A 26222-nucleotide genomic window follows, 5' to 3' on the forward strand; every position below is an offset into this window, starting at 1 on the left:
ATATCTACTTTATTACTAAAAATAAGTCATCTAAGATGACTTATTTTATTATCTCCACCTAACACGGGAAATAAAACTGCATTAAATCCCGTACCGTCCAAGGAAGGGGTCATCTTCCTTGGAACGAAGGTAATAACATTTAACATATCCAGAGACCAGAGTACAATTTTAGTTAACACAACAACAATGCTTCAATCATAACCTAGGATACACAAACATAGTATTAACTTCCGTAAATGGCTATAATTTTATGAATTGTGAAGAAACTTAATCAACTTAGATATGGTATGCAAACTACAAGAGAGTTCATTCATTTACATATATATCTACCTATGCACAAAAGAAACATACAGAGAAGTCTAAAGACTAACCTCCCTCTCTGTGTGCATTGAGCAAACGGCTAATTTCCTCTCGGCCCAATGGATTGATAATGCGCTATTCGTAACCACTTCCATAATGCGAAGAGCGGGCTATGTAAGCTAAGCTATGCCGAGAGGGAGGATCACAAGTCATTCGGGCGTGTTAGGTTCTTCAAATTCCGAGATAGGGGAGCATGATGTAGTCACAACATAACCTTGTGTTCCGCTAGTCCTTCCCAATCCATGTCATAATGGAGTCGATGCCTTGACTTCCAAGTCTTGCACCTTCTTCTACCTCGAGCAACTGAGTAACGTACATGTTCTCGCGTCGTGCACTTACTTCAAAAAGGTAAGGAAATGACACTGAATTGATGATATAACCTTAGTTATGATATCAAAAGCTGAGTCAGTTGGCCTTTGGCAATTCTCGCAAAGGTGACCGCACGCTCTCTCCAACAACTGAATCGAACTTCTCCTTCGTTACTATAGAGCACACCACATCTCCCACAGCAATAGCACTCAAGGAAGTGATATGTTCACCCAGAAGTGTCCATTCTCCGAAATAGCTTCCTTCATTCTTTTCGAAGCTCTTAACAGACACACCATCATCCTGCTTCGGCCCGATGAGACTGGACAGACTTACACTTTGTAACAAATCCACCTCACACTCACATGTAATTTTTATGACTCCCTTCTGTATAACATACAAACCGAGGAGGTCCTCATTCTGCAATACATGAATTATAGAGAATATAAGAAAGAGATGCAACTACAAAGCACAACTTTTAGAGATGGAAAAAAAGGAATGAAGTAATTTACTTTATCAACTATTTTCTGACCGTCACAAAAAGACACCTCTAATAGTGAATCTGCAATATTACTCAGCTGTAAGATTGTCAGCCTTGCAAGAAGATCCACCGATCGAAGTAACTTCAACGATGATAAATTAGAAAACTTGGACATGAGAATTCCTCTGAAATCTTCTCGTTTAAGTGCCCAGAGAGTTCCATTGGTCACTGCTTGAACAGAAGCTTGGAGTGGCTTGTTGTACCTGCAATTTAACACATTGAAAAGCAAACAATCTTATGAGATTAAATCAACTTATGTGTTAAAGCATGAAAGTTATTGCATCAACTTAAAAAACCAAAAAAAAAAATGAAAAGTTTACTGATTATACTTTTGTATGGAAACAAGAAGATTGAAAGAGTATCTCACATCAGTGCCAGTTCCCCAAAGGAAGATAGCTTTTCAGCAGTGTAGCGTTGTAGCACCCTGGTCGCGTTGCCGTCTTTCTCTTCCTGTCATATAAGCTTAGAGTGAGAAGATTCACATCAAGGTTTCAACAATAGACCACAAGTGTTATCAGCTAATAATAAAATGATTCCCTCTCACCTGAGTAGCCAAGACCTCAAACTCCCCATCACCAACAACATAAAAACAGTCACCTTCCCCACCCTGGAAAATCCAAATCAGTAGATTATACCAGCAGGAACATATACAATATGTGCTAGCCGTGGAAACGAATAAACGACAAAAAGAATCACCTGCTTCATCACTATGTCTCCTGCTCCAACTTCAATTCTTTGCATACATTCCAACAAAACTTGACACTGTGAATTAGTAAGCTTTCTAAAGAGAAAATGGTCGCGAAGTGCCTGTTCGATTTGAGCCTGCCATGAGTGAGTTGTGTGTTAAATGAGATTAATGGACACTCGAAAGATGCATAGGAGGAAAATTCACGGAAGGGGGTCTACTTCGTCTTCCCAGGTCTTTCCATGGGATGGAGATGAAGGAATCCAATTTTGCCCATTCTCGAGAGAATTTTCAAGTGCGTGGAGGCGTGCACGGGATATGTCATGCCTTGCACGCTGATTTCTGGATCTCCAGTTCATTCGAGATGGAGATTCGGATCCTGATGCTACAACTTGAGGTAAAGATGGCCTTAGAACTGGGCGTGAGTCTGCTGATTGACCAAATGCAGCCTACATGTACACATGAAGTAGTCAATAAGAGTTTGCAAAAATACGAGAGATGAAAACGAAACATTAGGATCGCAATGAACGTGACACAAGGCAGAAAAGTCCCTTCTTACATCTTTTAAACCGTTTACATGCGCAACTATCACCGTTATGTCATCTGTACGGGCTTCATGTTGTAGCCAGCGACGATATGATTCAGCAACAATCTCAGCACAAGCATCACGAGGATCCTTATGTTTTGCAACCTGAATGAATGGCAAAAAGAAGCTTCAGAGGCACATGGAATCCGAGCACGTATACTAATTAATTAGCATGATGAGGGAAGACATAAATTACCATGTCTACTACAGTTTGGCTGGAGAGAAACTCAAAGACACCATCACTTGCAATTACGAAGAAAGGATGGCTCTGTGTAAGCTCTAGAACAACAATCTCGGGGTTTGCAACAACGCCTATGGTCACAGCAATAGAATCGCCAATGCTTCTCGTGAAAGCTGTACCAGGGTACATACCATCCTGGACCCATAGTCTAGGCGGATCACCATCATCGTCGTATTCTTCAGTTCCCCAACACCGAACATGTGGATTCTTGAGTCCTTCAATCTGATCCAAAGTCAGAACTCTAGCTCCGCAAAGCTTCACCCTTTCAAGCTCATCAGGTCGAAAAGGCGTTTGATCAATGGAAAGATCAACAGCTACAACGTCGTTACCCCTCTTCTCGCCTACAACAGCCCTCGAATCACCAGCATTGGCAATATAAAGCTTCCTACCACGAACCAGGATCGTTACAGCAGTTGTTCCACTCATGCTGTCATCCACTATATCAGAGTGCAACTGGGAGTTCGTTGTCAAGAAGGCTGCATGGCAGGCTTCAACTGCATCCGTGTGGAATCGACTATTCCTGAGCAAATTTTCACATAAACTCTGCTTCACAAACTGCGAGCATTGAGCTCCAAACTCGCCATGACCATCAAAAACACCAAAGAAATGGTCGTCTGGACTCGTTCCAAATGGCGTATGAGTGCAAAAACTATCTTGGTTGGCCTTATCAAGAGCATCAGGGTAGTGGCCTCTTAGAGAAAGAAATGAGTAGTGTAATTCATATTCGCCAGACGGAACTTTCACAACCTTCAAGCCATCTGCAGGAGGTAAGAACTGCGCTGACAGTCGAGCAATACCCGCCTCGTGATCAGTGGCTGAACTAAACTGATATAGTTGATCCCCTTTCTCTCCTGTTTTTACAGCTCCACTTTCCAGCAACTTAACATCTCCAGGGGCACAAAACTCGCTAGTCCACGCCTTGGAATAAACACAACCCATCACTCGGAACTCCCAAACCCGAGATGAAGGCGCATTAGGTATCCGTTATACCGAATTCTGTCACAAAAGCACCACAACCATGACTTGCAATGAAAATGTATGACCAGCTTTATCAGCAGTCAACAAGATCAGTTCTAGCAATACAGGAAAATACAGAAATTCGAAAGGGAGGATAAAACAGATCAATACAACTTCAATACAAATGCAAAAGCAGCAGAAAGTAAGTATAAAAACTACCATAACTTTTTTACTAGTCTTATATAAACACAAAAAAAAAAAAACAGACATTCCAAACCACCGCCAGCAGATTCAATGATCTATTAATCTCTATTCCGCCAAGCAATAAGATTATAAGACATCAAACGAAACAATCACGTACAAAGCAATATAAACAATGAAACAACAAGCTTCACATGCCACCAAAACAAAGCGAGTTAGAAAAGTAGTAATAACAGTAGAAAAGAACAGAAGCAGAAGCAGAAGCAGTGAATGTGTTTGTGTGTGTTGAATGAGACTCTCTCTGCAGATAATGCTGGACCCACTTCCCATGAGGAATGTTTGGATGTAATTTTACAATTTTGTCTTTTAATGTACTACTACTACTATTATACTATATTAATGAGATTTGAACCGAACCCAAGGTATACGAAGTGGCGTGAGACTCGTATATTTTTTAATTTAATTTTTTTCTGTCTAATAGACCAAAAAAATGGGGATTTGAACTTAATTAGTTTGCTATTTCTATTTTAAAAGTTTATTGATTATATAGCTTTTCATTAATCATGTTAAGAATATTTTTTTTATGAAAGTTTGTTGTGAAGAAGGGTTAATGATCAAATATAACATGATCTTTAATAATTTTATAAATCAATTGCTTTAATTTGATCAAAAAACTAATCGATTTTCAGTAGTTATAAATTAATGTGTCAGAAAATGATCTCACTTTAATTAAGAAAATAAGATGTAAACGAGGATGCTTAGTATTTGACATCAAGTTGGAGATATAGTGAATGATTCTGTCTTATAAGTCGAAATAGGATTTCGGATATAAATTTTTTATTTTATTTTATTAACAAGTGATACTTTATTTGATTAAGCACTCTTAACTTGTTAAGAGTACTTAATTGAGAATTAAATTTTAATTTAGAATAACTTTAGTTGACAATTACGTCCAATTTCAGAGAAAATTAATATTTACTATTAGAAATGAGTCACTCACCCCTTAAAAGACCCTTTAAGAGCTATCCATACTTATATAGATGAACTAGGATCTTCACCAATATAGATGAACTAGGATCATCACCAAGTCTATGTGTGACAAGATTTAAGAATTTTAACACACCCCTCACGTGTGGGCCGGAATGACACATCGGACTTCCATCACGTGGGTAGCAAGAGAAGAGACAAAGAGATAAAATCTATCATCGATTTGAGCCCGCTCTGATACCATATTAGAAATGAGCCACTCATCCATTAAAAGGCTTTATAAAGGGGTGAGTTATCCATACTTATATAATGAGCTAGAATAATCACCAAGTCAATGTGGGACAAGATTTAAGAGTTTTAACCCTTAGAAATTGTTGGTATTCCCATGCTTAGTGCTAGTTCAAGAATCTTGAATGCATCAGGTGTGGTGATATTTGCTATAATCAAATCGATTTTCGTCTTTCCATTTGATAATATTGAGATAGCATCGCCAGCAAGTTGGACAGGGGTAACTAAACCAAAAAAAGGATAACTGAAATAAAAAAGAAGATAAATTTAACTTATTGAAAATATTCAAAAAATTAGTATAAAAGAAAATGTAATGTATAAGGGTCAAATACATAATTATATATGGAGTTAAGCTTATGAAATACTATACATATATAGATTTTTGTAGGTGAAATACAAGATTATTCATGGAAATTAACTATAAATTAAAATAATCAATATATATCTTTATGACATGTTATTGGATCTTTGTTTCATTTTTTTATTGTAAATACTTATGTTATAATGTTTGGGGCTGCGTTAAAAGCAAAACACCTCAGAACCCAAAACCAAATAAAATAGGTCAATATAAGAAGACATCTAACGTCATTATTATAATATTTTTAGTCTATTATAGTAAATTAAAATTTGAAGATGAATTGAAATGAACTGAAATTTGTGATGTTAATAAATGTGATGCCATAAAAGCTTATTTTTCAAACTCATTAATTAACTACTAAGACCATCCACAACGGGTCTCGCCGGCGCCTCGCGTCTCGTCTCGGCGTGACGAGACCCCGGCGAGACGCGTTGCAGCCTCCGACTCGTCCCGTCTCGTCGCGCGTCTCGTCGCGCGGCTCGTCTCGGAGAGCCACGAGACGAGCTGTCTCGCCACGCGCCTAGGCGACGTGGCGCAGCCCGGCGTCGTGCGTGACGCCCACTCGCCGGCCCGCGAGTGGGCGTCGTCACGTGCTGACGCAATAAATAATTTTTTTAAAAAAAATTCGAATTTAAATAAAAATTTTTTTTTGTAACGGTATTATTACCGTTTTTTTTGTTTTTTTTTTATATTTTTTTTGTTTTTTATTAAATTTTTTACTCTATAAATACTCCTAAACCCATCCTCATTTACACACAACTACACATCTATCATCTATACTCTATCATCTAAATTTTCTCTCAAATTTTCGCTGAAATTTTCATAACCCAACTCAAGATGTCCGGCGACGGCGAGGGCAACTATGGCGGCTCCGGCTCCGGCGGGTGGGATCTCAACTCATTCGGCGATTGGGAGAACATGATCAACACATTGGGCGGTGGAGGTTCGTCAACGCCGGGGACCCAGGGTTCGGCGACGCCGGGGGGGTACCAACCACCCAATTTTGACCTTGATGCATATGTTCGTCCCAACGTCCCGCGGTTTTCGCAGGGATTATCCCAGATCCGGGAGGATTTTCCAGTTGATCCCACGCCGGGAGTAGGCCGAGGAGGTGGAAGTGGGCGAGGCGGTGGAGGTGGCCGAGGCAGTGTACAAACCCAGACGGGCGAGGACGCGGAGGAAGAAGAGGAAGAGGATCTTGGCCGACATTCGTACAACAACCTCGAAACGATGGCGGTGTACAACGCCTGGATCACGGTCTCGTACGATCCCATCGTCGGGAATCAACAAACCCGGAAGTGTTTCTGGGAAAAGGTTGTCGAGGTCTACCACCAAATAAAGCCGAACCGCTCCCGCAAGCGCACAGTTAAAATGATCCGCTGTCACTTTGACCGAGTCGACCGACAGGTCAAAAAATTCTGCGGCATCTACTCGGCGGAAGAGGCGCGCTACCAAAGCGGCGCCACGGCCACCGACATTTTGACGTCCGCTTTGCGCGTCTACTACCAGGACGAGGGACATCAATTCAGATTTGTTGATGTTTGGCGCGCCGTCAAGGACGAGGAACGATGGGCCGGCGGTTTCCGCTCCAGCTCGGGCTCAACCTCGAAGTGCACGAAGCATACGACGAGTGGCCAATACTCGTCTAGTGCTGGTGCGTCTGGTGGTGACACTGCTGAAGGCATCAGCCAACATGATGTTGAATCCCAGGAGTTTGCGGGTACAGTCGGCGATGCAGGAGGATCCGCGAGTGGGCGCCGTCGGCCGCAAGGGACGAAGGCGGCGAAAGCGGCTAGAGCAAGGAAGGGCCGAGGCGAATCAAGCCAGTCGGCCTCAGGATCGGGCTCGCGAGGAGGCTCGGACACACTTATGGTGGCGTACATGACCGCCACAATGGTGGACACTTCCCGCTTCTCGCACTCCCAATTCGTGGCCTGGTGGAACGGAATTGTGCATATGGCAGCACAACTTGGCCTTCCGACTCCCCCTCAACCTCGACCGCCTCCGGAGGATGATTAGCCCTTCCGGTTAGTTTTTTTTTTATTTTGTGTGTTTTTTTATTTTGTGTTTTTTTTTAATTTTGTGTTTTTTTTGTGTGTGTTTTTTTTTTTATTTTGTGTGTTTTTTTTTGTTTTAATTTTAATAAAGTGTGTTTGTTTAAATTGAATTGGGTTCTAAAAAAAAATTATAAATTCAATTGAATGAATAGTAATTAAGAGACGGTATAGAGACGGTTAAGAGACGGAGCGTTGCAGGTTCCGTCTCTTAGTTAAGAGATGGAGGAAAAAAGGACAGTGGGGCCCTCAAATAGTGCTCAAATAGTAGTTAAGAGACGGTTTAAGAGACGGTATAGAGACAGCGTTGTGGATGGCCTAATGTTAGATACAAGTGTTTGTTTTTCATCATTGATTGAATTTTGACAATTGAAGAAGATGAGTAAACATCAGTCAAAGCAAAATTAGGACAGTCAGACACGTTTATGTCTTTTTTTTAATGTGTAATAAAGAGCAGTATTATTAGTATATGATTACACCGATACAACTTGCACATAAATTTATGGAAACATCAAAAGTATATCTACCTCTGTACGCATAACCGAAAGATATGAAGTCATTTTGAATTAGTGTTTTTGATCTTAATTTGATGCAACAAAATCTGCAAATAGGCTCGAAAATGTATTAGAGTTTGAATGAGACAATTATGTTTATATAAAAAGTGATAAAAGAACTAGAAACTTATGCTAGAATATAAGATAAACACAAACCAAAAGTATTTATGTAGGAGTATTAATTATAACAACGATAGAAATGAGTTCTATATATTTGTACAAATTGAAAGTATGGATACAAGGTGGTATTTATATTGTGTTGTGGATTTCAAATAAATGATTAAAATTGTTTAATTAATATTGTGTGCTTTTGAGTAGTTACTTTCTTCCCGTTTTCACACTGCTGTTTTTAATAAAATTTGTTTTTTGAGGTAAATGCTTGTACTACATATTATATAACTTAACAATAATATGTGATACAGTAACTTAACAATATTATGTGATACAGTAACTTTTATTATATATACTTACCTGTTTCATGATATTAGTCGCAAATTATTTTATAAACTTTCCTTGTAAAAGGATCATTTGCATAATATTTCATCAAATTATGTTGTGCTTATCACCTTTAAAATCTGTATATTACCAAAATGTTAATTTATTACTCACTCCGTTTCATGTTAATAGATTCATTTTACTATTTTGGAAAGTTCCAAATTAATTGAGTCATTCATACTTTTGGGAAAAAGTAACATTTCTCTCTTCATTTCTCTTACTTTATTCTCTCCTACTTTATTTTCCATCCACTTAACACACTATTATTAAACTTCGTACCGGAAAAATGACTCAATTAATAAGGAACGGAGGAAGTATAATTTTGCAACAAATTAAGATTTTAGTGCTGACACATAGCTTGATTCACTACTAGAAAAATTGCTTCTCACTACACTTTTTTATCACACTTTATAAAAAGTGCCAGCATAGATGTACTATCTACACACTAGCTTTTCACTGCACTTTATAATATATTGTTACTGCACTTCAACATAAAAAGTGTCATCATAGATGTACTATCTACACCCTACCTCTTACTACAGGTACCCGGTGTTGCACTTGCATAAGTGCCATTATAGATGAAGTGTCAGCACAGTAATTTTCTAGTGACAATTTTAAGTGTCATTACAAGCCAATTTTCTAGTAGTGATTACCATTACATCCAAAATCATGGAGCGAAACAATATCTTATTATACTAAATCAAATAATTTAATTTTTTAAATTATGGTTTATATTAAGCCATTTAAACATCAAAATCTTAACAGATTGCAAAATAAGAAAAAATTAATAGTTTAGTAATTTGCAGTCATATTTTAAAGCTGATATACAAAACTAGAATATGATAAAATTTGAAATTTATAGGCAAATACCATATAAAAAAGGTCCTAATCTTTTTCGCAGTGAATGTTACTGCAATGTTCAATTTTCCGTACTATCATGTACTTGTTGCTTATAACTCTAATTATAATGTGGAAGATAAGAAGTGTGAATTAGATTTAAAGTTCAAAGAATCAGTTGATAACCTAAAAAAATAATTATTACTACTATATATTTTGATGCAATCCAATTCATGAAATTGAGAAAAACACCTATATATATATATGCATGTTTAATATCTTATCTATACTATTCTCTCTCTTACTTTACCATTTCTCCGCTTTAACTATTTGTTATCATTTTTATAAAACGAGTGTTGAAAAGTAACAGGAACTGCTAAAGCGGATGGAGGAAGTATTTTATTCTAATTATGAAGACGAGCTAGCCCACTACCATGCACACACCCGTTTCAAAGTTTTTCACAAATAAAATAGGAGAGACTAAAAATCTTATTTCTTATAAAAAAAAGAAATATAGGTATCTTATATTATCATGTCCCAGTTAAGATTACAAATCACTTAATTTGAGACGAATTGGGCAATAATTTATCTCTTCAAATCGCAAAAACAAATAAAGTTTCGATGCTGAATATCATAAAATTTGATTATCATTATTTTATAAAAAGGTAACTGAAAAAGTATATTGAAAATTATATTTTTGTAATGTGAAAGGTACGTCATGGTAATATCGCACTAAAATCTCAGTAAATATTAGGTAGATATAATCAGAGGCGGATCCAGGATCCGGAAACGGAGGGGGCGGAATATATAGTATTAGCTTGATGTAGTGCGTACATGGCTATTTTTTTCGTTGATCGGGGCGACGCCGAAGCCAAACGGAGGGGGCGGACATGATAATTTTACGTCCCGATAAGGGAAAAATAGTCGCACGGAGGGGGAGACCGCCCCCTCCTAAATCCGCACCGGATATAATTACCAATTAAGAAACCACAATTGTATCCCTTGTATATAGAGGAAGCGGTGGACTTGATGGGGACGATCAGCCGGCGGCCACCAGCGCGGGCAGCACCAAGCTGCTCGAGCTCCACCACGACTCGACACTACTAAAAAAAGGAATATGACATTTTTAATGCAATTAAAGACGCTAATTTCTAAGTATGCCGCCAATGTGATACGCTCGGATTTTGCACTATTTTAAGGCCATTTTTTGGTCCGTTTTGAGTGTCATAGTTGCATTACATGTCCATTATTTGCATATTTTATCAATTTTGGTATTTTGACGTGTTTTGTGATAAATGTGCAAAATAGAGCTGAAAAAGGCATAAAAACGTAAAATCTGGAAGCTGGAACTGAAGCGCAACCCGGCGGCCCGCTGGACCCATGCCAGTGGTCACTGCAATGAGTCCAGAGAGTTCTGGAGCTGTCCAGCGGCCCGCTGGGCCCGGTCGCGCACGACAGCCTGTGTTCAAACTCTATTTTCCAGTGATCCTGAAGTCCGATCAGGGCGTTCTATATTTCATTCTTTTCGTCTTCGAAATAGCTTCACGGTGGTACCTTGATGAAGAAAGTTATGGTTGTTCTTCCAAAGTCGCGCAAAGCTGTCAAGTGCAGAATTTTAGGCGGAAATTCAAAGAAGGAAAGAAGACATTACCTTGTAAAGCCAAATCTTTTCCTTAGCCTATGGGGCATGAAAATTCCATATTTACTATTGCTTGGAGGAAACTTTTTACCAAATTTAAATCCTTTTCAAGCATATATATACTCCATAACCTAATTCATAATATTCACCCTTCCATACCCCCCAAAAGGGGAGCCTTCATAGCTCCTCCTCCAACCCTAATCCTTCATCTAGATCTTCTTTTTGTCAATTAATTCCATAGCATAAATTTGAGAGTTCTTCATAGTGCAAGTGGTTGAAGACGGAAGCAAGAGATCATCAAAGAGCTAAAAGGATTCAACCTTTGGGTTTTATTTGCTTTAGCACTCATGTTCTTTTTGTTTTCCTTACAATCTATGTTTTTAGCTTATTCTATCATGTGTAACTAAACTCACAGGATTCTAGGGATGTGTTAGTAACGATTTTGGTTATACAATTCCATTTTCTATTTAATATCCATTTTATTTTTACTTCGTTTCTTCCCTAGGTTGTTCTATAATACTTCACGTTTGAGTGACACATTCAGTGATGATTTAATATAACTTGCTACATAATCGTGAGAGGAGGTTGGCGAGTTAGATCCACTTAGTAGACACTACAATTAGCTTCCCTAAAAATGACACTGTTAATTGAGAGTGAGGACTTTTCAAGGGTCTTAGGAGCTTTTGGGAGTTACTTATCTAGGATTGACAACCCTAGTGTTAGTAATCTACGCTTGTACCGCATGGGCGAAACTTATGTGACTCGTTCTATCAAAGTAATAACTGTGCTAGGGTATTGTAATAGGAATTTGTATAACCATAACTGTGAACGCACTTCCCTGGAATTCTCTTATCTCTCATACTTTATCTTTGTGATTTAATTATAATTAGTTATTTACTTGCTTTATTTATTTGTTTTATTTATTTTAAACCCAAAACTCTTGTTTCTCTAGATAGTATATGACGCTTAGTACATGATAGTCAGTTGCAATTATATTCCCCGTGTTCGATATCCCGGTACTGACCTTTAGTTATACTAGATCTACTCTGTATACTTGCAGGTAATTTTAGTGTTAATAAAAAGTGCATCACAATGTTTCATAAATCATCCTTCTTCATTGGGTCCTAACTAAAATTAGGGGACACAAATGAAACATTCTAAAAAATAAAAGATTAAGATAATTTGTCATAATTTAGGATGTTTTCTTTTGCATATTAAATTGCACTCCCCCGTCCAAAAAAAACAAAGACATTTGGGATGGCACGGTAATTAATGCATAATTGGTAAAGTAAGAGAGATGAGGAAAAATATAGTTAAAATAGTATTAGTACCCACATTATTGTTAGTGTTTAATGGTGGACCATGTGGTATAAATTGTAAATAAATTAATGGGTATTGATAATGAGTTTGAAAGAAATTTCCATAAATGGAAATGATATATTTCTATGGAACATAAAAAAAAAGAAAAAGTGTCCTATTTTTATGGAATGGATGGAGTATATTTTAACCCGAAGTACCACGTCTCTGTTTTTGTGTCCTAAATATCGCAGGGGCCAGTGCCATTGCCATCATCGCTGCACCTGAAAAAAAAAACTCCCTTATGACAATTATATCTCTTATTTGAGTCAAATCATCTTCTCAAATAACTAAAAATAGATAATGATATAAAGATGATTGAACATTAAATAAGATAATTAATTAACATAATTCGAATTTACAAAGACACACTTGTGGCTAGTCATAATGTAACTGCATGAATTCATTTATATATAGAAATAAAGAATGTATAACCAATAAATTATTATCATTATGTGGATCGACTTCTTCAAGGTTAAACAATACAATTATGGATACATAATTGAAGAATGCTCAATCACTGCACACATCAAAGATCACTGAAACAAGGAATAATCATCAAATAATAAGTGGCTTGAAGAAGAGTGTTTGTCTTGTGCAATATTTTCTAGATTTGCGTAGAATGTTTCGTGATGGATCCGCGAATTTTCGATGGTGAAGAATGCTGGAAAATACAGATCACGACACAGAGATTTACGTGGTTCGATTTACTGAAGTAAATCTACGTCCACGGGAAGAAGGGAGGGCAAGATTGTATTGCTTGATCTGGGATTACAGCTTACAACACAGACTTGCTATATGATTTTATCTCTAGAGAGCTTAAAAAAAAAACTGTCTACCAGATCTAAGTTCTATTTATATATTGAACTAAGATCGTGGCTTGCATCACCACCCTAAGTCGTGGATGTCGTGTAGGTCATGGCCTAAGATCGTGGCCTGAGTTGACACCACGTGGTAGTGGGTGTGTTGGAAGTTGTGGAAATCCTGCATGGGTCCACTAACTCCTTGTTCGGTCGAATACTGAGACCGAACTGCTTTGGTTGCCGATCTGAGAGTAGAGCTTGATGCCGACCTGAGAGCAGAGCTTGATTGGTTGGCTTTTACCGAGCTGTAGGCTGAGGTCGAACTCTTTGGTAATGCCGAACTCATACTCTTCCTTGGGCTTTGGGTTTAACGAGCTGTAGGCGGAGGCCGAACTCTTTGGTAATGCCGAACTCATACTCTTCCTTGGGCTTTGGGCTGATGGGCCGTCATTGCTGTTGGGCTTGTTTAGTACGCACCCCATCACTACCCCCCCCGAAGGGCGAAGTGAATCACTTCGGCGAAGTGAGTCACTTCGGCATTCTGGACAAAGGCAAGGGGGAGGCTGATGTCAGGGGACGTGCCTTGCGCGTGACTGCATTAAATGCGACAGTAAAATCCGGCCGTTGAATCCTGAAAAGGTGGGATTCGAAACGGTGCGACGATTTTGAAATCTTCGCCGAATCTGATAAATACCTCTTTTCTTCATCATTGAAGCACTTTTGCGACTGCTTCTTCTGCACTCTCTCTTTTTTGCGAAAATTCTCTCTCCGCTTTCAAGAATTTCTTCAGAATTTCTTCAGATTTTGCAAAGAGTAAGAACCATGTCTTCTTCTTCTTCTTCTGAGTTAGGTAGCGGTAGGAAAGGGGGCAAGGAGTCCTCTAGCCGGAAAGAGTCCGGGGAGAAGACTGTAGGATACTTTCACAGCGTCTTGAGTAAGGACACCGTGATATCTCTACACGAAAAATATCTTCTTCCCGGGGGGAAGGCGGTGGTTCCCGACGATGATCATAGGGCTAACGACCCGCCGGAGGGTTATGCCACCGTTTACGAAGCCTGCTTAGAATGCGGGCTTCGTTTCCCTCTTCCCCCACCTTTTGTAGAGCTTCTTGATTTTTTTCAACTCCCTTTAGGTCAGGTGACTCCGAATTCTTGGAGGCACTTGTCGGCTTTTGCTGCCGAACTCCGTAGGCTAGATAAGGATCTGTCTCTGCGGGCAATCCTTAATTTTTTCCAGTTTAAAAGGAAGGGATCTTGGTTTTACTTGATCCCCTTACAGCCTTTTAGGGCATTCTGCAAAACCAAGTGGCCGAAATGGCAAAACCGTTTCTTTTTTTATAATAGGACTTCGGCTCCGGGCTTTCCTTGGAGAGGGCCGAAGTCCGTGATTCCCCATCCTCGGTTAGAACCGTTGGCCGAGCTCGAGGGCGAGCTCAATAAGATTCCTATGATTAGGAAACAATACTCGGAAACTGAGCTCGTCAAGGGCGACCTCGTGTTCAATATCTCGTCTTCGGACGAAGAAACTGAGGGTGAGGATTTCTTTTTATGCTTTACTGCTTTAGCGGCGAAAACTAACCTTGCTTTCTTGCTTTTTGGCAGTGTACATGCTGAATAAGGCTATCCGAAAGTCCTCCGAGCTTGTGGAGCCGGAGAGGCAGAGAGCCCCTCGCTCGGCGTCTGAAGCCGAGAAGAATCCGAAGAGGCAAAAAACCTCTTCTTCGGATCCGAAAGAGCCGGAGCTGTGTTCGGCTAAAGGGAAGGGGAAATTTCATGAGTCCCCAAGAGTGCCGGGGAAAGACCTGGTCATCTCCGAGGTGGTTGCAGACATCCCGGAACACGTCCCTGAGCCTTTTCAATGGCCGACGAATTTTGTGGAGGTAAGCTTTCTGACTTGGCTTCTTTTCCACATTTTTTGATGGCCATTCTGTTGAGTTTTTTCCTTGTTCATCTTCAGAGAGCCAAGCTCGTCTCCGTGGAGCTCTCCAAAGCATCCCACGACTACGAGGAGATGCAGAAGAAGTTGCATCTTGCTCGTAGTCTGGCCGAACAGGCTGAGGCCAAATTTGAGAGGGCCCGAGCTGCTAGGATCTCGGCTCAGGATGAAGCCCGGTCAGCCAAAAACCAGCTCATCATCCTGCAAGAGCAAACGAAGCACCGGGAGGCTCAGAAGGAGGCTGCCGCCGTGGCTGCCCAGGGGGAGGCTCTCCGTGTTTACACGGAGAAACTCTTTTTGAGCGGCCAGTTCTCGGCCTTTGTCGGTAGTCTGGTAAGGCTAATTACCGATAAGGGCGAGCAGGGGGCCGACGTCGTGCTGCCTCTGTACAGCCGAGAGATAGCAGCTCGGCTTCAGAATCTGCCGCTCCTTGAGGAGCTCGCTTCATCCTCGGTCCTGCTTTCTGCAGACCGAGTCCGGAGTTGTCGAGCTGATCGGGACGAGAACCTGGAGGCTATCTTTGCCTCCGTGGGACCCGTTTCACCCGCTTCGACTTACAACGGAGAGGGTGAGGCCGAGCCGCTGGAGCGGGAGGCCGAAGTCGAGCGGGCCGGGCATCCGGAGAAGGAAGCCGATCAGGAGGCGGAGGCGAGGCCGGCAGGATGCGAGGCCGAGGCTGAGGTAGCTCAGGAGAAAGAAGCTGAACCAGACCAAGGAGCCGGAGACGAAGCTTGCGGAGTATGATTTCGTCTCCCTTCTCTTAGTCTAGTTTCTTCCTTGTAAAATGGCCTTGAAGCCCTCCTAGTGTAAAAAATTTTCCTTGTGAATGAAAAATTCTCTACACTTGTCTTCGTATAGCTTTTCGTACTCGCCTTTATTCCTGTTGTATTTTACTATCTGCTCGGTACAGCTGCCGAACTAATATAGCTGCTTTGTACTCAAGGAGATGGAGATACTTCACTGGAAACGGCTGTACTCTTCGGCTTTAGACGAAGCTGAGAAAAGAGCTATAGCCGATCAGACGAAGAATGACGAGCTTCTGGCTCGTTTAGTGAAGCTGGAGGCCGATAATAAGGACTTAGAGTCCGATAAGAAGGATCTGGAGGCCGAGCTGAATACGACCATTGCTGAGAGGACTGCGTACGAGGATTACATCCGTGTGCGCGGGGGAGTGACCATATCAGATGTTCAGAGTCGAGTTGACGAACTGTGGGAGGAATATCATGTACTCCGGAGGAACAATGCGCTGGAGAGCTCGGCTTGCCAACAAGTTGTGAAATCATTACGGCGCTGGGCTTCTCGGTACGACATCATTCTTTCCCGGCGTCCCGCAATCGAGAGATTCCTTAGGCATTTCCCGCCAACAGATGCTCGCACTCCAGATCAAGCCTCTGGTTCCCTTGTTCAAAATCCTACTCCAAGTCAACAACGAACTCCGGAACAGCCGGAAACGTCAAGACGAGAACGGGCTCAGGAGCAACCGGAATCGTCAAGACAGGGACGGACTGAAATTCGCCGAGGAGTTGTGACTATGAGCGAGCAAGATCAGCAGATGCTTATTGCAGAGACTCTTCATCGCCGAGGGGTTAGAGCTTCTGGGGCTCGCGGAAGAGGTGCTGGGTCGAGGATAGCATCTCGTCGACCTGCTTATTCTTCATCTGCTCGGAACAACCGAACTCGGCTTCCAGAGGATTTTGCAGATAGGTGGCTTAACTTCAGCAACCCTGGACAGTAGAATAGTCCTTTGTAATAGCGTAACGCCATTTTGTAGGGTAGCTGAGTTGTATGCCGAACAAGATTTGAAAAATGAAATTTTGTTTTCGCTTCTAACACTGTATTTACAGCTTAGCGAAAAAATTTCATCGTACTTGTCCTCGGTCTTATGAAGTAAACTTCTTTGACCGGACTTGGTCCTTGGTCTTATGAAGTAAACTTCTTTGACCGGACTTGGTCCTTGGTCTGATGAAATAAACATCTTTGACCGGACTCGTCTTTGGTCTGATGAAATAAACATCTTTGACCGGACTCGTCTTTGGTCTGATGAAATAAACATCTTTGACCGGACTCGTCTTTGGTCTGATGAAATAAACATCTTTGACCGGACTCGTCTTTGGTCTGATGAAATAAACATCTTTGACCGGACTCGTCTTTGGTCTGATGAAATAAACATCTTTGACCGGACTCGTCTTTGGTCTGATGAAATAAACATCTTTGACCGGACTCGTATTTGGTCTGATGAAATAAACATCTTTGACCGGACTCGTCTTTGGTCTGATGAAATAAACATCTTTGACCGGACTTGGTTTGTGTTCTAATTTGGCGATTTTTGTCGCCAGGATCGAACTTTCCCTTGTCCTAATTCGGCGAGTTTTATCGCGTGGATCGGACTTTCCCAGTTAACCGAAGTGGTCTTATGCAGTAAACCTCTTTGACTAGACATGGTCGTCCTCGGTCTTATGAGGTAAACTTCTTTGACCGAACTTGGTCGTCCTAATTCGGCGAGGTTTATCGCGTGGATCGGACTTTCCCTTATTGCAGTTCGTTTCAGACGAAGTGCTTATTTCTTAAGCCGAATTGTGGTCTTGTATCTTCCTGAGAAGCTTGGACTCACAATCGTTGGCTTATTGCAGTTCGTTTCAGACGAAGTGCTTGTTAAGCTGAATTGTGGTCTTGTATCCTCCTTGGAAGCTTGGACTCACAGTCGTTGGCTTGTTGCAGTTTGTTTCAGACGGACTGCTTGTTAAGCTGAATTGTGGTCTTGTATCCTCCTTAGAAGCTTGGACTCACAATCGTTGGCTTATTGCAGTTCGTTTCAGACGGACTGCTTGTTAAGCTGAATTGTGGTCTTGTATCCTCTTTAGAAGCTTTGACTCACAATCGTTGGCTTGTATATGTTCTAAGAAGGGGATCAGCCTTCGAAGAACAAGATACCTCAGTAACATTTGTAAGAGACGACACGCACAGAGACAGACAAAACACACAGACAAAACGCACAGAGACAAACAAAAGACCAAGCAAACCAAAGAAAGCACATTGACCGAACAGGACTCAAGACTGACTGACCGGACTGTCTCTTACAAATGGAACTTTTTGAGGTTGGAAACGTACCATGTTCGGGGTACTTGTGCTCCTGACACGTGAGTCAATTTGTAAGACCCTTTGCCGAGGACTTCTGACACCCGATATGGACCTTCCCATGTGGGTTCGAGTTCGCCCAGCTTTTCTGCTCGGCTTACTTCGTTGTTTCTCAAGACGAGATCTCCCACTTGAAATTGCAGCTTCTTCACCCTTTGGTTGTAATACCGGGCTACTTGCTCCTTGTACTTGGCTGCTTTTATGCATGCCAATTCTCTTCTTTCTTCGGCAAGATCTAGCTCGGCTCTCAGTCCGTCCTCATTCAGTTCTGCTGAGAAATTGAGTTCGGGGACTGGGTACGCCGATCTCAACCGGAATCACGGCTTCAGTGCCGTACACCATCGAGTCCGGTGTGACTTCGGTCATTTCGCCTGCCTCTGACTCCGGCTGCTGTGATTGCTATACTTGATGGTGCCGAACTGATTGCTCGGCACTTTTAAGCGCAATCTGCGAACACACTTGCTCTTTTTCGATCACCTCGGATGACCGCTATCCCTCCTTTGGTGGGGAAGGTGTTCGGCGAGGAAGCCTCTGATCGCTATGATCGGGCTTCTTTTTGTCTTCTCTAGATGAGCTGTCTAAAGACCGTTTTCGACGGTCTGCCTCATCGGCACGAGAAAACTTGTCCGCAATGTCCCACATCTCTTGAGCTGTTTGCGGACTGCATTCCACGAGCTTTCTGTAGAGAGCTCCGGGCAGGATTCCATTTTGGAACGCCGAAATGACAAGTAGATCGTTGAGATAATCTACTTGTAGACATTCCTTGTGGAACCTCGTCATAAAGTCGCTGATCTTTTCGTCGCGACCTTGACGTATAGAAAGCAGCTGAGCCGAAGTGATTCGGGCTTCCGCTTTCTGAAAGAACCTCCTGTGGAAAGCTTCCATTAGATCTCGGTAAGATCTAATGCTGCCTTGGGGGAGGCTATCGAACCACCTTCTTGCGTTCCCGATAAGCAGCTCGGGGAACAGCTTGCACATATGGACCTCATTGAGACCTTGGTTCGCCATATTATACTGATAGCGTCCCAGGAAGTCATGAGGATCCACCAACCCGTCATAAGTCATCGACGGAGTTCGGTAGTTCTGTGGAAGGGGAGTTCGGGTGATATCGTCCGAGAACGGAGTCTTCAATGCTCCGTACATGGCGAACCCGACACCTCTTCGGTATGGAGGAGATGGAGTTCTCCTGTGATTCCGGTACCGAGGAGGAACAGGAACATGTCGGGGTGGAGGATTCTTCTTCCTGGAAGACACGGCACTACTGCGGTAGCGACTTTCATGTCTGGATGAGGAAGGAGAACCCACCGTTTTCGTCTTCGGCTGTTGGCTCTTTTGCAGGAAGGCTAAGAACTCATCCTGCTTCTCAGCCAAGAACAGCTTGACAGCCTCACTCAAATCAGGCTGCTGGGAAGACTCGGTGTGTGGACCTTTTGAGCGGCTTGTTCCTTCATCGTGAAAACTGGAAGTAGATGTCTCCCGAGGCTGTTTTCCGGACCTGCGGGCTGGACTAGCTTCCTCATGGTTTTCACGAACGGTATTACGGGTAGTGTGTGATCTGGTATGCATTTTTTTGGGGTGGAAAAAGGGTCAAAAATTCGCTTTATCACAAATTTGGTTCTCTGTTTCCCACAGACGGCGCCAGTGATGGATCCGCGAATTTTCGATGGTGAAGAATGCTGGAAAATACAGATCACGACACAGAGATTTACGTGGTTCGATTTACTGAAGTAAATCTACGTCCACGGGAAGAAGGGAGGGCAAGATTGTATTGCTTGATCTGGGATTACAGCTTACAACACAGACTTGCTATATGATTTTATCTCTAGAGAGCTTAAAAAAAAAACTGTCTACCAGATCTAAGTTCTATTTATATATTGAACTAAGATCGTGGCTTGCATCACCACCCTAAGTCGTGGATGTCGTGTAGGTCATGGCCTAAGATCGTGGCCTGAGTTGACACCACGTGGTAGTGGGTGTGTTGGAAGTTGTGGAAATCCTGCATGGGTCCACTAACTCCTTGTTCGGTCGAATACTGAGACCGAACTGCTTTGGTTGCCGATCTGAGAGTAGAGCTTGATGCCGACCTGAGAGCAGAGCTTGATTGGTTGGCTTTTACCGAGCTGTAGGCTGAGGTCGAACTCTTTGGTAATGCCGAACTCATACTCTTCCTTGGGCTTTGGGTTTAACGAGCTGTAGGCGGAGGCCGAACTCTTTGGTAATGTCGAACTCATACTCTTCCTTGGGCTTTGGGCTGATGGGCCGTCATTGCTGTTGGGCTTGTTTAGTACGCACCCCATCATTTCGTTTTCCAGATTATCATATGTGGACTGGTTAGCCATCCCTGTTTCATTAGCCACACCCTTCATTTCACTTCTTGACCCATGATCGCCGACTCGGTCTTTTGATTTGTCCTTCATTATTTCGGGCATGGACCCGAACCGACTTGGATTGTGGCTTGACCCCTGACCATCGGATGTCTGGTTAGCCATCCTTGTCTCAGTAACCATCCCTGACTCGGTAACCCGACCCTCCATCTCACTATTCGATGAATGATCGTGGACCCGCTCTTTTAATTTGGCCAACAAGATTCGGGGCATGAGCCCGAACCGCTCCCGCTTGTTGTTGGACCTCTTAGCTTCAGATGACTTGGGATCCGTTTGGGTTGACTCTGGGTCTTCTCCGCCAGCTTGGCGAATTTTCTAAAAATAATTTTTAAAAATTAGGGTTTTCTCAGTATACCGTCCCATTTAAATAAGCTTCATCAAGTTTACAACCATTAGTTTTTAATAAAATGAGAAAAAAAGTTAACAAGTAAAATTATTTTATCTAAGAGTATAAGAGAGAAAATTAATTTCAAAAAGCAAGCAAAACAAGTAGGATATAAAAATTGACATGTCTACATATTTTAGATATAACTTATTGTAAGTTTAAGTCGTTGAAAAACAAACCTGAAGATGACTTGCCACTTGCATTCTTGTTAGTCCAGGCACATTCATCTTCTTCACTATTTCCGTTGGAAATATATCTAAAATGAAGCAATTATTAATACTAAATGGTAGCTGGTTTCAATAGTATGCAATATTCATGTTTCAAAATTTTATATTTATGACTACATTAGTGTTAGGAAAATATTCTTACTTCCATTCCCTAGTTGATAACAAGCCTCGTCAAATTTCTCGCGTAGCTCTGAGGTCCAATGGATGCACATCTTTCTTTTCACATTTCCTTGGCTCATCATACTATTATCGAAGCTGTGTTCGTTTTCAACATATTTTTCGTTATAGTCGTTTCGTTTACGCTTACCTTTATCCACACTGAACAAGCTGTTAGGGTTTTCCATTTCCCAAAACTCGATGCCACACGGAGGCGTAATGTAGCTGGCAGCCAGCCTTTCGCGCTCTCTCATCACGCGCATGGTCTCCCTCGCCACATCCTGCCATAGGTATCTTAGCATCTCGGGGGTCGCTGGCCTCTTGATGTAGAGAAACGCCCCGTTCTCAATCACACTCTTGGCCATGCTCGGGTCGTCATCGTTCGACATCACTAGATGTGTACAAGATGAGATATTAGAGAAATAAATAGGTTACAAACTGAAACAAATATTGAAATGAAAAGGTCCAAATTTGGAGAAAATTAAATAGCTTACAAATTGTTGGTATTTCCATGCTTACTGCTAGTTGAAGAAGGTTGCCTACGTCAGATGAGGTGATATTTGCTATGATCAAATCGATTTTCGTATTTCCATTTGTTAACATTAAGATAGCTTCGCCAGCTAATTGGAAATGAGTAACTAATGTACCAAAAAAAAGAAATAAAATCAAGCAGAAGTAGATGAATTTAAGTTAATTGAAAATATTTAGGGGTTTCAAATACATAAATATAGATAGAGTTAAGCTTATCAAATATGCATAAATAGATTTTTGTAGGTAAAATACAAGATTATTTATAGAAACTATAAATTAAAATAATCATTATATATCTAAAATTTATGACATATTATTGGATCTACTTTCATTTTTCCTATGTATATAGGTACTGTCTGTTCCAAAAACAACCCAATTTAAAAATTGTTTATTTGTTACCGATATCTTTTTCATAGGATTATGCACGATCATCGCCAATGCAAACTATTTTTCACTATATAGCAACCTATAAATCAATACTTTGCAAGATTTAAAAATTGCAAAAAGGATGATGTTGATTCTGATAGAACCAGAGACAAGTTGTGGAGAACCAAAAACCAAGTTCAACAATCAATGGTCTCAAGTTCAAATTCACCGTGACGAGTCCCCTTAAATTTATTTTCACTTAACTATAAAATATATCGGTAGAATTTATATAAATAATTTAAACATTAAAAATATATCTACCTCTATACTGGCATGCTTCCATCAGGCTTGCGGTGTATAAACGATTCAATTCATGGTCCACAAATACAACATGAAGTTGATTCCTAAGTACCGAAAGATTTGAAGTCATTTCGAATTAGGGTTTTTGCAATTAATTTAATGCAACAAAATCTGCAAAGAGGCACGAAAAATGTATAAGTTGATATTGAAATAAAAAGTGAAAAAGACAAGAAAATATGTATTAAGACCTCAAGAGAACTGAGTTCTATTTTTTGTACAAATAGAAAGTATGGATACAAGATGGTATTTATAGTGTGTTGTGGATTTCAAATAGCTGATTAAAATTGTTTAATTAATTGTGTGTTTTTGAGTTTAGTTATTTTCTACTCGTTTTCACACGGCTGCTTTTAATAAAAGTTTTTTTTGAGGTAAATGATAGAACATGATTATACTTACCATTATATAATAACTTTTTATTTTATATAGTTACCCTTCAATGCAACAACTTTTGCTTACCTATTTCACGATATTAGTCGCAATTCTTTTTTCAGCTTTCCTTGTAACGGGATAATTTGCACAAAACTTTCATCAAATTATAGTTTTGCTTAACATATTTGAAATCCAACTGTAGATGACAGAACTATTAATTTATTTTGATTATACATCAAAATAATATTTCAGCGTTGACATAGCATGCATTATCGAACGTCAACCAAAATCATGTCGTGTTTTACGCAATGAAATAATATCATTTTATACTAAAATAAATAATTTCATTGTTGAAGAATAGTTTATAATGGGTGCACTATGATGACACCATAGTTAAAATGACAATCAAGTCAAGCAATCTGCGATAAATAGGCAAGCAATCTTCGATAAATAGGCAAGCAATCTGTGATGCAAAATCATAGCACTATGATGACATCATAATTAAAATGACAACCTAGGTAAACAATCTGCCATACTTAGGGAAGCAATCAGCGATACATAGACAAACAACTCGTCATATGGTTCCAAGCAATATGTGATACGACATCAAAGATAACAAGCATTCTACAATACATAGGTAAGCAAGCCTGCCACGTAGCAGACTAAGATTGAATTTGTTCCTAGATATAAGAGTTCTCATTGGAGGTACATTGTCATTTTAAAAGTGGTTGTCATCTTAATACAATCATAATTTATATTAAGCCATGTCAATACCAAAATTGTAACTAGTTACAAAAGTCAGAACAAATCAATAGTTAAATAATTTGCAGTCGGATTTCAACTTCAAAGCTGGTGTACAAAACTTGAATTTGACAAAAGTTTATAAATTTATAGGCAAAATATCCTAGAAAAATGTCTGAAGTATTTTTTTGGTTATATTTAAAGATCCAATAATCAGTTGATAACCTAAAAAATTATTATTACTATATTATATTTTGATGCAATCAATGTATAAAAGGTGTTCCAAATTCATGAAATTGAAAAAGAAACACCTACGCGCATGTTTAATTTCTTTGTAATGTTGAGATATTATATACTCCTATAATTCTTGTATTTCCCTTACTAATCAATCAATTGGTCTTTGAATTCTTGACACAATTCTATTTGAGTGTCGTTAGATTATTCATAGTCTACAAAGTAGTGCAAAATAATTAAAATCACATTTTATCTTCCTTCCATGATTAAAATCACATTTTATCTTCCTTATAAAATAAGGACGGTAATTTATTTCTCGAAATCGCAATAACAAATAAAGTTAGAATACCTATGATGCAGGAAATCTTAAAATTTGATTATCATTTTATTTATAAAAAGGTAACTGAAAAAAATATTGAAGACCATATTGTTGTAATATGAAAAAGTACGACATTGTAATTCCGCGACTATAATCTCAGTAAATATTAGGTTGATATGATTGTTAAAATAAAAAATTGAAAGTGAAGCCGAAAAAAATTTCAGTGTCCTTCCACACTTCAGTGGCATAATAAGTTAGTGTGTCTATACACTAATTCTCTGACAAATGGCAGCATAGTTGGACTCATTACAATTATATTAGAAATCCGTGAATATTTTTTTTATAGAAATGCAAAATCTTAAAATGGAAATTAGTAAATTGATGTGTTAGCCTTCCAGGTACAATACTGGCCTAATATATATATTCATTATATTACACATATAAAAAAATAATCATATTTCATCACTTTTTGATGCCAAATTAAAATTATAGCTATAATTTAACTTTTTTTGTATATTAATTATGTCACGACCACACTTCCTAAAGATAGAAAGCACGGTGGATCACGACTAATGGGGGAAATAAGAAGCGGGGAAGAAGGGGAAACAATTAAATAGGTACAACATGTAGATCAAAGACGAAACTTTATTATCAAATCATAGTCTTAGATTACGAAGCAACATAATTCGAACAAAAGTAGTCCAACGAATTAAAGAGAGATATAAGAGTTCTTAAAACTTAGAGTAGCGGAAGCATTTGAGAGTTAGATACTACTATGTATGAAGACACAATAGTAACCGGAACGTTTATTGAATATGATCTCGGTCCAATGCTCAACATCCTCCGCCTCCCGTCCACGCTCAACCTGCACATAGGGAAAACATATGCAGGGGCTGAGTACTTGATGCACTCAGTGAAATCATGCCCGAAATACATTTATCGATTAAGTTATGCCAAGCCATCATAGAGTGAAACTCGGGTTTTACTTTAAAAGGCCGAGAAATACTAAATCATTCCTTAAATAAAATAGTGCCTGCAGGCAATCGTCATCCTCCATCATGTACCATATCTGAACCATCATGTGAAACGAGAATGTGGCCACAAACTCGATCACTGGACCGGCCGACCCAAGGGACGGCTCACGATCCCCATCAGTGCACTAGTCTGAGTAGGGACTCACTCCCTAGTCAAACCCAAATTCGTTAACCATCAAAGTCTAGTAGGATATTATCCTAGTAGACAATCAGATATGCAATTCAAAACATAAAATACGGCATGACATAACATTTAAACCACCCTTATCTCACCATATACATATCATTGCAAATAAAAGAGTTTAAGTAATAAAGCCCACCTCGAAAGCTTAGAATTCCCTTAATAGCTTCTCGTTCCGACTTTAGCGGCCGTGCGAACCACCTTTTCGGAAAATACATAAAGTACACATCAATCTCGGTAACGAAGACATTTAGAATGCATGCACTCTAATTAACGTCTTTTATTTTGTTTTCTCGGTTTTCGTATATTTTCGATTATTCGGCTGCCGCCCAAGGCGCCGCGGGCGACGGCGGTCGGCCGCTTACACCAATACTTCCTCCATTGGCTCCTCGTATTTTATCCACGATATCGAATTAAAAACCTCAAAATTATTTATGCGCATACTTTAATCATCAAAATTATTTCCCTTCGAAAATTATATTTATTTCGTACTTGGGACAATATTATTCGCCTTTCGAAAATATTCTGGGATTTAATTAAAATTTCTGATGATTAAATTAAATTATTCTTTACGGTTAAGTTATCGGCCCACAACTTAATTGTTTTTCCCTCCTTAT

At 40.0% G+C, this 26222-nt stretch overlaps 1 protein-coding gene across 1 annotated transcript; it reads right to left on the bottom strand.

Annotated features, from left to right (window-relative positions):
• Positions 1-246: 246 nt before the first annotated feature.
• LOC121780050 (protein phosphatase 2C and cyclic nucleotide-binding/kinase domain-containing protein-like) lies at positions 247-4207 on the bottom strand. Its single transcript, XM_042177573.1, has 9 exons — positions 4038-4207; positions 2675-3715; positions 2452-2583; positions 2114-2341; positions 1904-2029; positions 1752-1814; positions 1575-1657; positions 1179-1410; positions 247-1086 (listed from the first exon to the last, which is right to left on the bottom strand). The coding sequence occupies exons 2-9, from the start codon at positions 3656-3658 to the stop codon at positions 766-768; spliced, it is 2169 nt and encodes a 722-aa protein (XP_042033507.1). The 5' UTR covers positions 3659-3715; positions 4038-4207; the 3' UTR covers positions 247-765.
• Between the last annotated feature and the right edge of the window lie 22015 nt (positions 4208-26222).

The sequence above is a fragment of the Salvia splendens genome, chromosome 19, assembly GCF_004379255.2.
Source record: "Salvia splendens isolate huo1 chromosome 19, SspV2, whole genome shotgun sequence".
In the NCBI taxonomy this organism is placed as follows: domain Eukaryota; kingdom Viridiplantae; phylum Streptophyta; class Magnoliopsida; order Lamiales; family Lamiaceae; genus Salvia; species Salvia splendens.

Coding starts and splice junctions, on each gene's coding strand:
- LOC121780050 (XM_042177573.1), bottom strand. CDS start 3,658: ATGGGTTGTGTTTATTCCAAGGCGTGGACTAGCGAGTTTTGTGCCCCT. Junction 2,030..2,113: donor GAAAGACCTGGGAAGACGAA/GTAGACCCCCTT, acceptor CACTCATGGCAG/GCTCAAATCGAACAGGCACT. Junction 1,087..1,178: donor GTCAGAAAATAGTTGATAAA/GTAAATTACTTC, acceptor CATGTATTGCAG/AATGAGGACCTCCTCGGTTT.